Source organism: Zosterops lateralis (genome assembly GCF_965231275.1).
Source record: "Zosterops lateralis genome assembly, chromosome: Z".
In the NCBI taxonomy this organism is placed as follows: domain Eukaryota; kingdom Metazoa; phylum Chordata; class Aves; order Passeriformes; family Zosteropidae; genus Zosterops; species Zosterops lateralis.
In genome coordinates, this window is record NC_139800.1 from 28,638,902 (window position 1) to 28,654,115 (window position 15,214).

Sequence of the window (15,214 nt, forward strand, 5' to 3'; positions counted from 1 at the left end):
AAATCCAAATGCTCTTCCTTTGTGTTTGCAGTGTGAGTGGGAAGTGAGTAATTTGCTTTCTCAATTTACTGAATGCAAATAGCCATATTTTATCAAACATGTAGCTTTCTTACTCTGGGTTGTGCCTGTGTAATGTAAATCTCTAGACAGAGAATGTGCAGATGGATCTACACAGGAAGATGCTAGGTTAACTTGAGAAAACATGCTGTAAAAGCAGAGGTATGGACTGGACTATGTGCATGTCATTTACAGCAGTGTTTGTGCTGGGTGAAGCCTGAGTATTCTCAAAGGAGTAAGGATAAAAAATAAATATTTGTGCCTTTTACACTAGCCTGGGCAGATAATGGTAGACACATTTTTCCTGTTTGAAACCATGTATGTTCAATGTCAGAATTGGTTTTACAGATTATTCTTTACAGTGTATGATTTTTTTTTTTTTAACAGCTGGATTGAAATTGAACCAGAATGGCTGCTGTTATCTCAGATAGTCCTCCAAACTCAAGCTGCAAAATCATGACTTTTAGGCCTTCGATGGATGAATTCAGGGAATTCAACAAATATTTAGCACACATGGAATCCCAAGGTGCCCATAGAGCTGGAGTTGCAAAGGTAAACATCTGTAACATAGAAGAAAAATGCTCCTAATACCTGATCTCCCATTATTTGTGTTTTGCTGATTACAAACTTGACTTTTTATTATTTAATTTTTTTCCCAAATGATTTTCAGGGAGTAGGTAATGATATGTTACTGTTTTTAAAAAAGAGCCTTTCAGTGTCTCTGATATTTCATGCAGATTAATGAAGATGTTGTACAGTGTTTTCTCTCTAACTGTAAATTGTTTACAAGTTTACAATAGCAAAATAAAATCTTTTTCTAAATAGTTTAAAGTATTTTTTGTCAAATCAGAACAAAGCAGGGAGTTAATAGTATAAATTAAAGTAGTCCTGATATACCAGGGGCAGAACTTGGTGTTTTAGGGCTGTGTAAAGCTTTTCTGGAGCAAATAATCCCACTTCATTATGGCAAATGTACAGATGGTAAGGCAGTGTTTGAATGGAAATAGTTTTCTTTTTAATGGTGATCATGTTATGTTCTTGTTAATGAGACCTACAGGCACAGTAATTGTGGCTGTATTCCTCTTTGAGCAATGGCACATCCAAGACCTTACAGCAGGAGTTCCTCCCCTAGCAGAGAGTGATTGTCAGAGGTTCAGTCTGATGTAATTTAGCCATGCATCATAGAATTGTTTATGCTGTATCTGTTTTGCCACTTTTCAAACCAGCAGAAACCACTGCAAGTCTAGAAATACCAGCTTAGTTATTTTAAGTACTCTGTAGGAATAGCTGTCTCCATCACTGGGTTTTGAAGCTAATGTTGCATGGTCAAGACATTTAGAATCTGGGTGAGGAGGAACAAAACTTGAAATTCTTGGTTTCCCACGCCCACTCCTGCCTCCTGCTTCCAAACGCCTCACTCTTTGAAAACCTTGTAGGTTTGGTTTTTTTTTCTTTCTGTTTCAGCTAATAGAGTATATAGGTCATATACTCCAACTTTTCTCTGCAAACAGAGGTAGAAAAGTGATAAATAGGCAACAGTGGAAAGCCTGGGCTGAATTGTTCCTATGCTCAACTGTGTTCTGAAACCTGTTTGTCTGTATGGGAATGACATATTGCAATCCTTTAGTCTTGAGCGGTAAACTTCATTGTAGTGCTATCTTCTTGCTTGATTAAACAGCAATTAAAGCATCTCTTGGTGTTTTCAGTCTGCCTGGTACTTGCAACACATTACTACATTGTCTTCAGAATTTTATATTCTGTTTTTCATTATATTTTGATATCTCAAAAATTTATAAATAAAAATAAACAAATGACGTATTTTTTAAAACAAATCTTATCAAGTGAATAATTCATACTGCAAAAGTTCAAGGGACATTTTTCTGAGTTTTGGATATTGGATTTAAAATAACAGGAAAAAAATCAGTTTTGATACTAATAGAAAATTAACTTACAGGGAACCTATTTTTTTTTTAAGTCCAGGATGTACAGTCTCAGGTATGAATGCAAGAAGAATAATGACTACCAGAAGAACTATATGCATTTGCAGAAACAGTAATTTAAGCTCTAAACAGAGAACACAATCAGAGTTGGCATACCCAGCACTTTGGGTTAAATGTGAACGTGTAAGGGGAAAAGATCTGTAACCCATGTAGAAGAATATGTGTGTGTAAATGGGAATGAAATTACTATAAGCTTGCATGTATTGGAGGAAGGAAGGAGTATGGGAAATAAAATGTTAAAAAGCCTGCAACCACCACTGAAGTTCCTAATACGATGAAACAAGCAATTAAGGTGCTAGACAAACAGTATCAAACCAAATATTCCACAGCAGGTAATGTACTGTGGCCTCCCTTGAGCAAATTGCAAACAATTTGCTATTAGGCTATTGAAAGTCTGAAATGCACTTTAGGCGTAGAAAATCTATTTTAGTCTTACTGTTACAGGGGATTCTATACTTAAAATGGAAGACAAAGGCTGAGAACAATAGGACAGATGAAATGAGGGACACTGTTAGATTGTCTTTACTGAAGAATGAAGTGTTTTGAAAACTCAGACTGCATTAATACAGAGCAAAAAAGTTAAATTAATTTGCAGTCACACTGCCAAGTAGAAAAGTAATTTCAGAATACTATGCTGAAAATAGATACTGGCAAGTACAAGAAAAACAATTTTCAGATGAGTTGAGAAGAAATAGTTACATAGAAATAGTAGCCAGTGCCATTCAGAATCAGATCTGTGAGAGATTGTCAGTATATGAAAGAGGATTTAACAGAAATATATGTGCTGATAGCACTCTACATTAACCTCAGTAGTACTGACATGCAGTCTTCATGGAGGAGACTGACTGGTATAATTAAGACATCCCTATCTAAAACTGTATGTTTATCTCACTAAATGATACTAGACTCTATTAATATGCTTAGGATCTTTGATAAATAAATTTGTAAATGAGAAAGCCTTGCCTTGGGTTTTTCCTTTTTCATATTTGAGCATTCAACAATGTGATTGATGAATTTCATCTAGGTTGCTCCCATTGAATAAATCTAACTTACTTGACTTTGAAGAGGCTATTTTTACTAAAGGAAATACGAAGGGGCTTCAGTGGGACAGGTCAGTGGTAAAAACACAGAGACCTAGTAATTATTTCCAGCTATTATCCTGACCACCTGTGTGTTGCTTTCAGCGTGATGTATTAATGTCTTCAGTCCTTGTCCTCATCTTCATTAGAAAATGCAAATTCTTTGTAGCAGGAAGTTTATTTTTATCTCCTTTTAAAACTTTTTTTGCATATTGGTCCCCATGGAATTCACATCTCTAACCAGCACTCTAATTACAACAGTAATAAACATACTCCAGTTAACTGGAAGGGGATATTTTGAACACAAATATTTTTATTGCTTAAAGCACACTGACCTTGAACCAAATAAGATAATGCAAATTTTGCTTTTCAGTATTCATATATTTGAGCCAAACCTCCAACTTCATGGTTAATAATCATGAAAATGGAAATCTCTATGCACATATTTGATTTCTATGCATATATTCTGAATGCATGACTTCTCTGCTTCCAAACTAGTATTTCGTATTTTGTTAATCTGCATAGAATTTAAGAGTGCTGTGGAAGAAATAAGTAGGAATCACAAGATGATTGGATTATTTTTTTTTCTCTAAAAGCAAACAACACTGAAACTTTCTAAGTGGTTCTAGTACAGCAGAAGTCCTGTGCAAGTTGAGAAGCAAAAAAGAAAAAGAGGGAGTTGCATCTGTGAAAAATCTAGATAAAACAGTTGTTTCTGTATAAAATAAAAACATTAGCTATGGAAGTATGTTACTATTAAATAAATTTCCTTTGGCTTGATGTTTGTCTTTCTCTGTGTGCTTTTAGACTGATGGTCTTGATTGGATTTTTTTGGACTGTTTGACTACATTAATATTACAATATGCCTATTGGCAATTGTTTTCCAAAGGTAGCAAATGATCTTAGGATCTGTCTATTTTAGAATTTTATTACTTTCATGGAGAGATTAAATAGTGGAATTTCTATTGGACACTTAGAGATGGAATCCTAAAATGCTCATATGAAAACAGCCTAGCTGTGTAGCTTAAGGACTGCCTCATTGTGATCCTGTTATTAAAAGTATTAAGGAGATACCTCTGCCTGAATTAAGGTGGAAATGAGAGCATATGCTGAAGTCAAAAGTATAGATTTTGTTTAGCAGTAAATGAGAGAGAGATAGAAACAGAAAAGGATAGAGAAAAGGGGGAGATAAAGAGAGTGACAGACAGGTTGAGTAGAAATATTACCGATGTGGTTTCCAATGACATCTTCGTCACCTTCTTCTGGTCTTCTTGGTGGTGAGTGTCCCCTAGAAACCACAGAATTCAGTAGATTAATATACATTCGGGCTAGGTGGGAATGCCCAGGCAGCTGACCTTGGTGGTGGGGGCAAGTTTGATACTGGCTCTTGCAGCAGACTCTGGATCTGTTGCATCCCTTTGCCTTAGGAAGGAGTCTGTGGCTGCTTCAGCATCTTGGATGACTTACGACACCTCTTCAGCTGCCTCTCACTTGAATGCCCTGTGGGTGTGGCTATCCAGGGGTGGGGGAGAATTTCAGCTGAGCCGGTTGAGTGTAAGGAAGGATGGGTGCTCACTTCTCACCAGAGCTTATGCGACACCTCCAGAACTTCTTCTCCTCCCGAGTGGGGGAGTGTGAGCAAACCTGGTCCCAGCAGATGGGCCTGTAGGTTATGGCCTCCCCCACCCTAAACCCAACTAAAGCTGGTTTTCAGGACAGCTGTTTGGTTTGGCTTTCTTGTGAATGCCGCCTTCACCCTCATTTCTCCCTAAACCTGAGCTAATTGAGTAGTTGTGTCAATTGAGCTATAGTATGTTATCTCGAGTTTCCTTAGGTGTTTTAACTCACAGTCCAAAGTTCCAGGCATATTCAGGGAGGGATCAGATTAGGTGGGGACAACTTCTTAATAGAGTTTTACCATAATGGGGAAAAAGTCTTTGAGAACAATGTTTAAGCCTTTAACCATAAAATTTCACTCTCATGCTACCTCTAAATTATGAATTAATTATTCAAATAAAATAATTCACTTGTTGCATGTTTATAAGAGCTTTCCTACTTTGTTGTAAGATACTTTAAAAGCTTCCAAGCCAGTGTTTGTGGAAATTTGATTTGAACATAGCAGAAGAATGAAAATAATGAGTAGATCAAAAAACATGTGATTAAGCCTTTGGACAAGTAAAAGTTCAAAAGCAAAACCAGACCAAAAATATATATAAATTTTTTTTGTTGCTCTGTTTTAGAAGTGATACAGTTTCACATCTAGAGTTATCTGTTTTCTGCTGAAATAATATATGCAAGAAATGTTCAGAATTGTTGAACAACACTAGTATGACTACAGTCTCCTTTGAAATTCTTAATGATTTCTTTGGCTAACACTTTAGAATCTGCTGAGAAATTTTTGTAGACTGCGAGTAGTTCTGTGGTATTTGAAATAAATATGTTAACTTTACAGCTGGTTAATCTGCACATAGCTTTAATCTTCAATTATGAGGATTAAATAACCTAATTATAAAAGCTAATGTATCTACATTTGTGCACACTCTTACTGTAATAGAGTTGTACCCTGTAGTTTTATGGGTAGTAAATTGAACAGATTCTGAAATCTAAAACGGCTGCATTTTTTTCACTCTTCAGTAAAAAAGTATAGTGTACGTGCTGTTCATATGAAATAATCTTTAGACAGAGGACTGACAGCTTTTTTTTAGGAATTTTTATTTTAATTGATGATAAAAATTTTAAATCTTTGAATCTTTACATGTGGAAAAGAGATCTAAGATCATTGAGTCAACTTTTGACTTAGCACCTACATGTTCACCTCTAAATTGTATCTGCAAATGCAACATCCAAACATTTTTCTAACACTAAACATAGATGATGTCATGGATTGCAAACTATTCGTCAATTATAAGGCTTTCTGATTGTAAAAATTTGTCAACTCTGTTATTATTAATGTGTATTATTGCACAGTTGTCTATGAATTGTAGATTGGCGAGTTGCTGCTTGTGAATTGAGGTAATACTGTGCATTTTGAATGGGTTTCTACATTGTCTAGGAGCACTTACAGTATCAGTTAGTGTGAAACAGCTGGTAAGCAAATGTTCCTTTGATCATGTGGGCATATTCAGCCGTTCTTTCAATTTTTTTCTAGGATGTTTTGAATTGTTATCACAGTTGTGATATTCTGTTTTGTTTTCTGAATTTAAAGGTTATCCCACCAAAGGAATGGAAGCCAAGAAAACACTATGATGATATCGAAGATTTGGTGATTCCTGCTCCAATTCAACAGATGGTCACTGGCCAATCTGGACTTTTCACACAGTACAATATTCAGAAAAAGCCCATGACAGTGAAGGAGTTCAAGAAGCTAGCAAACAGTGACAAGTATGTACTCTTAGTAAGACAAATATTTATCTTCACATGTTGTGATTTCTTTGAATTGTGTAAGGCACCTGTCTCTCAAGGTATGGAAGGGAGCCACAATGTGAATATTGTTTGTGTTCATGTTGTTGAAAGCATCTGATACCATGGCAGCAAGAAAGCATCTGAAAAACCTAAGACGTGATGCCTTCTGTCTACCTTTTTTCCTTTATGTTCCAGAAGATGTAGAAAATAGTGAAGATGATACAGATGTGTATCTGAGTTTTCATTTGATTACACCTATTAATATTTAATTCCTAGATACTAGAATGGTCTTATCACCATGTAATTCCGAAAACTCCAATATCTTATATAACCAATCCAGAAGCTTGTGCATTAATCTAAGAGAACTCAATGGTATCTAGTGAATGTCAGTGTTACAGTTATGGCATGATGGATTTTATTGGAAGGGGAGAAAAATGGTTTGAGAGGGGCTGGGCACTGTACTGAAATATTTGAAATTGTTGGGCACTCCAAGAAGAGAGAATTGATAGAAGGAATTCTTGCCTGTCATTTTGGGGACATAAAAAAGATGTATTTTACTGGACTCTCTCTCAAAACTGAGTGGAAGTAGTTTCTGGAAGACGAGTCAAAGGATCTTAGAAAGAAAAGATATTTGAATGAGGGAAGGTAATACAGCCTTAGTTTGAAGGCAAGTTTCTTTTAGAGGTTAATTAAGAAATTAAGTGTAAGAATAGAAGCTGTTATCAAGATCAGAAAAAACTAGGACATGTAAAGCTTTCAAGGAGGCTCCTTAGGAAATGTTTCATAGTACCCATGCCTTCATGATAGTGCAAAATTGACAACTTTTTTTTTCTCAATTACAAAGGAAATACAGGACATATACATTACTTGTGCAAAATTAAGTTTAGCACGCAGTATTCTTTCTCTGGTAATTGGAAATAGGAACCTATTTTGTAGTTCTTGAAATGATTTGTTTAGTAAATGTTAGAGGTGAGAATAAATCATAATACCTATATAACATGTGATGTAATTTTCAATAATGCTTTTTCATAGATGTTGAAGTTTACATTTTATTAACCCCTAATAAATTGAGATACACTAATTTATTAAAAAAGTTAATTAATGCAGAAATGCTGGGAAGTTTTTTAATATGTACCATGGTGGGTTTTATGTTTATTATATTCATAATGGAATATATTTTGGAAGTGTTTCTGATTTCAGTTTTTATTGTTTTTACTGAAATCAGATGGCAACCTAATTTCACATGCAAATATAGAACAATTGGGAGGACGTTTGGTCCATTACTAGCCATAGGTCTTTCCAAATATTTGTCATTGCTCTTGAGGAAATGTGTCACATAACCTTCTATGTCACTCGTACTGCAGTCAATATTTCTTAAACTGTCAAGTGGCTGAGAGCCTCTGTTCTCCCATGAAAATAATTTCGTTCCATAAAGGCGAAGATTTCTCTGTTAAAGACATTTTTCTTAATTTTAGGATGTTATCTATTTCCTTTGGGTAAGAGAGAAGGGCCATGAACATCTAAATTAAATCATAGTTGCCTTTAAAAGGATCATGTGTACTCAGTCTAATGCTTTTCATTTTGTATTTGTTTAGACATTTTCAGCTCACCATTGAACTGAAGTGCTACTCTTAACTTGACCTCTGGGGAACAGGAATATATCTGCATCCTGTAATCAAGGAGTTCATGTGTGCATGTTTCTCAGGGCCCAATAGAAATACAATCTGATTTCTGAGGCTATCGTGAGAAATAATTAATTCTGTTGCTGAGAATGCTTTGGTTAAGATTTGTTTTGATACCTTTTTTTGTCTCTGTTCAGAGTTACTACATGATGTAAATGTACTTGGTCTCAGTGTTGTATATTTGGATCTTCTGTCCAGTTGTTCAAGTGCAGCATACTGACAGTTCTATGAAACTGTACTTCTTAGTGTTGCAGTAATGAGGGAGTTAGTTTTCTTTTCTGAACACTTAAATATGGAAGTATTTCATATTAAGAATGGAAGGTCTGACAAAGGATGCTGAAGCAAAGCTGTTGATAGATGTTTCTGTGGTAGTGTGCTTGTGTTGTGTTCCCACAAGATTTTGGAAGGTTACATGAGTAACCTGTCAGAAGTATTTACATAAATACATTTAAGCATGTAAGTGTGTGTTATGTAGCTTGTGCTGTTATAAAGGACTAAAAAGAAAACTTCACCTAAGTATTTCTTTTCTCTGCATCATGGAATTTTTTGTATAAACTGTTTGAAACAACGGCTTTTCTGGAAAGGTTTTTCTGTGGCAGGAAGAAGAGAAGAAAGTATTGGTTTTGCCTGTGAGGACTACATGGCTGTGTTAGTTTACACTGTTCTGAGACAGGCTTATATAGAACCTCTATGTGAGTCTTTGCAGAGCTGGTAGTGAGGTAGGAAAACAATAAATACTTGTTAATTGTGTTTTCCATATGTATCTTTTTTATGGAAGAGAAATAAAAGGGAGAGGCTCAGCCTAAGAATGGTTAATAGATAGGTTGATTTGCTGCTGGAGACTGAAGCAAGTGTTGTGTGGGTTGGTGGATGACTTTAGTTACTGTAGCTGTTAGGCAGGAGATTTCTATGATGTGGTTAATCATGAAACTAGGAATTCAGGACAGCTGGTAATTCTTCTGTTTCAAAGAATTTGAAATAAAGTACTTCGTCTTGGAGGTTCAGAAGCATAGTCCGTTGTAAAGGCGGTTTTTGAAAGACGGTGATGAACCTTTGCCTACCTCTTTTTCTGCAGATACCGTACTCCAAGATATGTAGACTATGAAGATCTGGAGCGTAAATACTGGAAGAATTTGACTTTTGTGGCACCAATTTATGGAGCAGATATCAATGGGAGCATTTATGATGAAGTATGCATAGTTTTTTATGAAGTTTATCCCTTCCAGCCCTCTTTTAAAGGATACTCTGCTTAGAGGATACACTCTTGCTTTGTGACTGAGAATCTGTCTTTTGAAATCCCTGTGTTAGTCTTTAAAGCCTCCAAGCAAGGTTGGAATTAACTACATCTGCAAGAGTCAGACAGTTCTGTCCTTAGTAGAATATTGCTTCCTGATCATGACTCTTCCCTTTCTTCATCTTGAACTCTCCAGAACTTTGAGATTCCTTCCTACCTATTTAATTGCTTATTACTCTTCTAGTATGTATGTTTCCTGTGTGATTCTGTGGAAATTTAGAGGTATTTTAACTAAGTTCTACTTTAAAATATTCCTCACTGAGGAATATTGGAGCTGTACTTCATGCTTGGTACAACATGCATCTGCAGTTTCCTGGAAATGTACTTACTCATACTGTTTACCTTTCAATTAACAAGACGAAATTAAAATTTCTTAAGGAAATTAATTATGCTGGTTTATTGCCAATTATTTGCCAAGATCTCCATGGATGATAAAGAGACATTTAAAACAGTTCTCATTATCCAAATAGAATTACAGAATATCCATTGATATCAATTAGGGTAAGTAGACAGGAACTAGATTTCTAAAGGACTGTTTAAATAATGAGACAAAGAGAAGAAATGTTAGCATATCAGAAAAAAATTGAGGATTTAAAAGATACAGAACAAACTTGTATTAAAAAAAAAGTACCATATGTGAAGTTCTTGAGTTATTTCATGTTCTATATAATTGCTTTTCCACTCATTAGAAAACAAAAAGTGTGATTTTTCTGTGGCAGATGGTCTGAGGCTCTCCTAGTGTTTCACAGTTGTTCACGGAAACAAATTGAAGATTGTCCAGAGATAAATACAGTCAGCCAATATGGCTGAAGACAATTCAGTTTTTGCACTGAGTTATGTGATCTTTGAAAGACAGCTAAGAATGTCTGATGGTATGTGGTTTAGAGAAAGCAAGTTCAAATTCTCTTGTGTGTCCACATAGCTGCTTTAAACAATTATTTAGAAAATAATTGAAGATTCTAATTTGGAATATTTCTGTGGAGAGACATTCTAGGTGGTTGTTGCTTTGTGAAGGGCAACATTAGGTACATAAAAACAGTGTTTCAAGAAATAGAAGCTTTCGCTTTTTCTTCACTGATCTTTGTGTCTTTATTGTTGGCAAATAATGCCTTATGGTATAGCTTTCTACAAATGTACGCTTCTTTGGATTGTGGGTTTTTTTGTGTTTAGTATCTTAGTTTACACTTGCATGAGCAACATTTCCGAAGAAAAAAGAAGGAATGCAATAATATTCAGTTTGAAAGTGCTGACTGGTCAAAGAGAAGGTCAGAGATTTCCTTCTTTCAGAATTACACTCTTGGAAAGACAAGGAAGGGAGGTCCTTCCTTGTCCGCAAAGCAAAGCGGAAAGCGAGAGAAGCAGCATTTAGGGATCCTAATTCAGATGTTAAGTGCATAGGAGGAGGAAAAAAAGCACTGAAAGTTGCAGTGACTGGGGCAGAAAGCAATAAAAGGTAGAATAAAGAAACCTTGATGCCAATAATAAAATGGGTATAATTTAAAAACAAATAACAAAAGAGAAATGTTAGTGAAGGGAAATGACATTAAGGAATATGAACAGATTGAGTCCTTAATGTGACAGCCAGGTGGTGATGTGCCCACTTGGTTCAGAGGAAGAGAAGGAATGTACTTTGGTACCAAAGTGTTGGTGAGAAAGTTATGATGCTGCTGATCAAACGTTGTCTCAGAATAATTTTGCTGCAGTTAATTTTTGGCCAGCAGATGGTGCACTTGCACAACTAATATTTTTCTTGTCTTAGTGCTTGAAGATGGTATTTAAGGATCTTTTTGATTTTATTTGAAATTGGAGGTTGTTCTCATGTCTTCATTCAATTTCCTTCAGGATTGTGATTATTTGGGGAAAGGAGATGAATACAAATCACTGACATTTTGGGCAGCATTCAGGAGAAAGCATATGGTGGGATTAATTTGTCATGGTGGCCTATTTGCAAGAAACAAACCAAATGCTTACTTTTACAAAATACATATTGTAGAAAATGGTACGTTACAGATGTTACACTTAAGGTAAGTATCTGACAAAATTCCAGTAAAAAACTACTAGGAACCTAAGGAGAATGTGACACATATATGTATGTGGGCCATCAAGATTAGTGAGGAATACTGCTGTGCTCTGTAAATCAGTTAAGCTGTTTATTGATTGTATTTTCTTTTCTACTTGCTGACAGTCAATTTTATATTGAGACATTTGTATCTGAAGCATGATAGAGCCTTAGTTTTTACTATTTAGATAATTTAAGAAACATTACTGTTATTTGTGGAATCTAGCACCTTGTTGGTATTGTGCCAGAGAGGTTATAGAGTTTGTAGTATTTGCTTTTTTAGACCAGAGGATGATAGGTTCTGAGGGGTTTGGAACATGGAGCAAAATTTTCTAAAGGCTGTGTTACATGAAACTCTTTTGTGTCTGGCTCACCACTCTTCTCAGTTGCTGTCTGAAAGACACACTTTACTTTCAGTTTTCTCATCTTAGTTTTATTTCTCCTAAAAAGATAATTCCTAATGCCTACCTTGTTCCCTGTATAAGGTGTGGGGGGCATACATGATACATGAGTGCACTCTCAGTGCGGAGGATGCCAAATTGGGTTGGATGCTGCTCTGCTGGAGGGTAGGAAGGCTCTGCAGAGGGATCTGGATAGGACAGATTTGTAGGCTAAGGACAACTTCATGAGGCTCAGTGAAGCCAAGGACTGGGTCCTGCCCTTGGGTCACAACAACCCCAGGCAGTGCCACAGGCTGGGGCAGAGTGGCTGGAAAGCTGCCCACAGGACAAGGACCTGGGGGTGCTGTGACAGTGACTGAACACGAGCCAGGGTGTGCCCAGGTAGCCAAGAAGGCCAATGGCACCTGGGCTGTACCAGCAATAGTGTGGCCAGCAGGACCAAGGCAGGAATTCTCCCCCTGTACTCAGCACTGGTGAGGACCCACCTTGAATGCAATGTCCAGTTCTGGGCCTTATAATTTGGGAAGGATGTTGAGGTGCTGGAGCATGTCCAGAAAAGGGTAATGGAGATGGTGAAGGGTCTGAAGTAAAAGTCCTGTGAGGAGCAGCTGAGGGAGCTGGGATTGTTTAGCCTGGAGGAAGGGAAGCTCAGGGAGGACCTTGTCACGCTCTACAACTGTAGCCAGGTCTTTTCTCCCAGATAGCAAGCAACAAGACTAAAGCAAACTGTCTCAAGTTGTGCTAGTGCGGATGTTTACTTTGGATTTTGGGAAATGCTTTTTCATGGAAAGGAAGTAGTACCAATCACTGGGGCAGACTTGCCCAGGGAAGTAGCTGTGCCACTATCCTTGAGCATATTTAAAAGACCTGTAGGTATGATGCTTGGGAACATGGTTAGCCTTGGCAGAGCCAAGTTAAGGATGGTTTTTGATGATAAAGGTACTTTCTAACCTAAATTTTTCTCTTCCTTCTATTCTATGATGTCCTTTTTCTGTGATCTACTCATAGATGAGATCAATGTGAGCAGTAATTTAGTTTCTAGTGTGATTTCCAGAGAATCTACTTGCCCACCTTTCAAAAGGATGCTTAAAAAGCAATGACTATATCCTTAGAAATGATGAGAATTAAAAACAAATCTAATCAGAGAGATTCTTTGTATTTCCTAATCTGTGTGTTTATGGTGTAGAGATCTTGTTTGTAGCATTTTTCTTCCTCTGTTTTAATGACTTTCAAGGCACAGTAAAAGCCTGGCAGTAGCTTTATTATATTCATTGATGTGAGTGAATGGTTATATGGAGAGAGAAGTGGGCTACGAAGCACAAGGTATTCTCTAATGTTTGGCATGTTCCTTTCCATTCTGTCTCTTAATTAGGTTTTTTAGTCTTCTTTATTTTTTGAGTTGTTACAGTCAGTCCTAAGGGCTCTTCAGTCTCAGTTGTACAACCGATGTCTTGTTTGCCAGATTAATACTGAAATGAAGTGGTGAGATAATCAAAGGAAAAATTAAACACTGAAAAAGGATTGTGTGTAATAATGTATACATACAGAAATCATGTTCATGACAGTGTTGACTGGTTTAAGTAAAGTGAAAAGACTAGCATCATGTCACTTTTGTAAGTACTTAAAAAATAAATAAATAATGGTTGCACTTGAAGCCTATTTTTTAATTATTTGGAAAGAGGTCAGAGCTCTCAACTGTGAACTTTTTACCAGTGTGCTGAGATAAACATTATTCTTTGTGTCTTTGGGAATACAGTGGGTCAACTCCTCCCAAAGTGTGCAGGTGTTCAGATGAGAAATGCTTGCTGGGTGTCCTACTTTGTCTCCATATTGTATTAAAAGCATATGCAAAGGCTGTTAAGAATAGTGAAAACTCTTGATAGTAATTTACAGTAAATTTGAATCACCTTCAAATGAATGAAGATCAGAATAGTCGCCTTCTATATGAACTAATGTGTACCTTATAATATTTCTCTAAGGAAATACAAGGTAAGTGTAATGTGCATAGCAGTAACCATAACTGGTAAGGTGTTTTATGCCTGTTTGTTATCTTACAGAAGGAAAACCACTGAAAAGTAAAGCTTTTCAAGGTATTGGTTTGTGTGGTACAGTTGTCAGTGATGACAGGTATTGCTTAAAGAATTTACCATCAGAAATATGGATAAATTAGAAATAGTGTCTTGACATATTCTTTTGAAATTATTATGATATCTCATAGTATTGTGATACTCTGAGGAGAAAAAATACTTTGTATTTTCCTAGTATTGAACAGATCATGATGTTTAGATGTATTTGTATTTGTAAGAAACTACCAGATAGATGTTAAGTTCAAGTAATACATGTACTGCTGCTCTAACAATTGCTACTAAATATAGCATAACCTGCAAAAATATACTTAAAACTTGAAAAGTATGGCTAGGTATTGACCTATTAAAATGCATTTCTACTGCTGGGATCTTTTTAGTGTGCTTTGCAATTGTTACATCTAAAACCAATTATACAACTACTGTAAAAATGAGAATATTTTACTTTAAAATCATACAATCATTTAATGTTTTTAAGTGTTAAAATCTGTGAGGTAAACTAACATATTTAATAATAATTTTTAATAATGACTTGTAGCAGCCTGGGCATAAATATGAAACTGACTTATTTTTTTAAGTCTAAGGAATCTAGGAGGAGTTGAAATGAATCAATGTGATTTTAGTGTTTTGGCCAGTAGCAGTGAACATTTCCTTTTGAGCTAAGAATACTTGTCCAAAATAGTCTTTAGGAAAAGGAAGTAGCTCATCTATCTTGAGTGTACAAGTTGTGGATTGTTTATTTGGTATGTTTGGTACTTAGAAGCAAATTATTTGTTTTAGGATTGATCTCCTAGAAAGGATAGAAATTGCTTTTGTTTGAGGACAAATCACTAGCAGTTTGCTTGGTGACTAGTTGTGATACAACTTAACAGAGTGTGCAACGATGAGATGTGCTGTTGAAAAGAATATTCTCTTAGCTATTCTTTAATTCTTAGTAGAAGACTAAGATTTCAGGATGTTAGGGTTGCTAGAAGCTTACATGGGTGAAAGGTTGCGGTGGGACAAGTAATGGGTAAAAAAGCCCATGGAATATTGTTAAATATAAAGATAACACGTGTTCTGCCTGAAGAAACCTTCAAGTTTCTTCAACCTGCAAATTGCTGCAGTATTGTTTGGCTACTGTCAGAGTGACTGTCTGGATTAAAGTTGGTTTTTA

General features: G+C 36.0%; 1 protein-coding gene across 1 annotated transcript in view; it reads left to right on the plus strand.

The window, feature by feature from the left end:
- KDM4C (lysine demethylase 4C) overlaps positions 1–15,214 on the plus strand; it is a 258,197-nt gene that overhangs the window by 11,572 nt on the left and 231,411 nt on the right. Inside the window, 3 exon segments of the mRNA XM_083883663.1 lie at positions 445–609; positions 6,342–6,517; positions 9,296–9,410. Of these exon segments, the coding sequence (XP_083739789.1) occupies positions 466–609; positions 6,342–6,517; positions 9,296–9,410 (435 nt within the window). The 5' untranslated portion in view covers positions 445–465.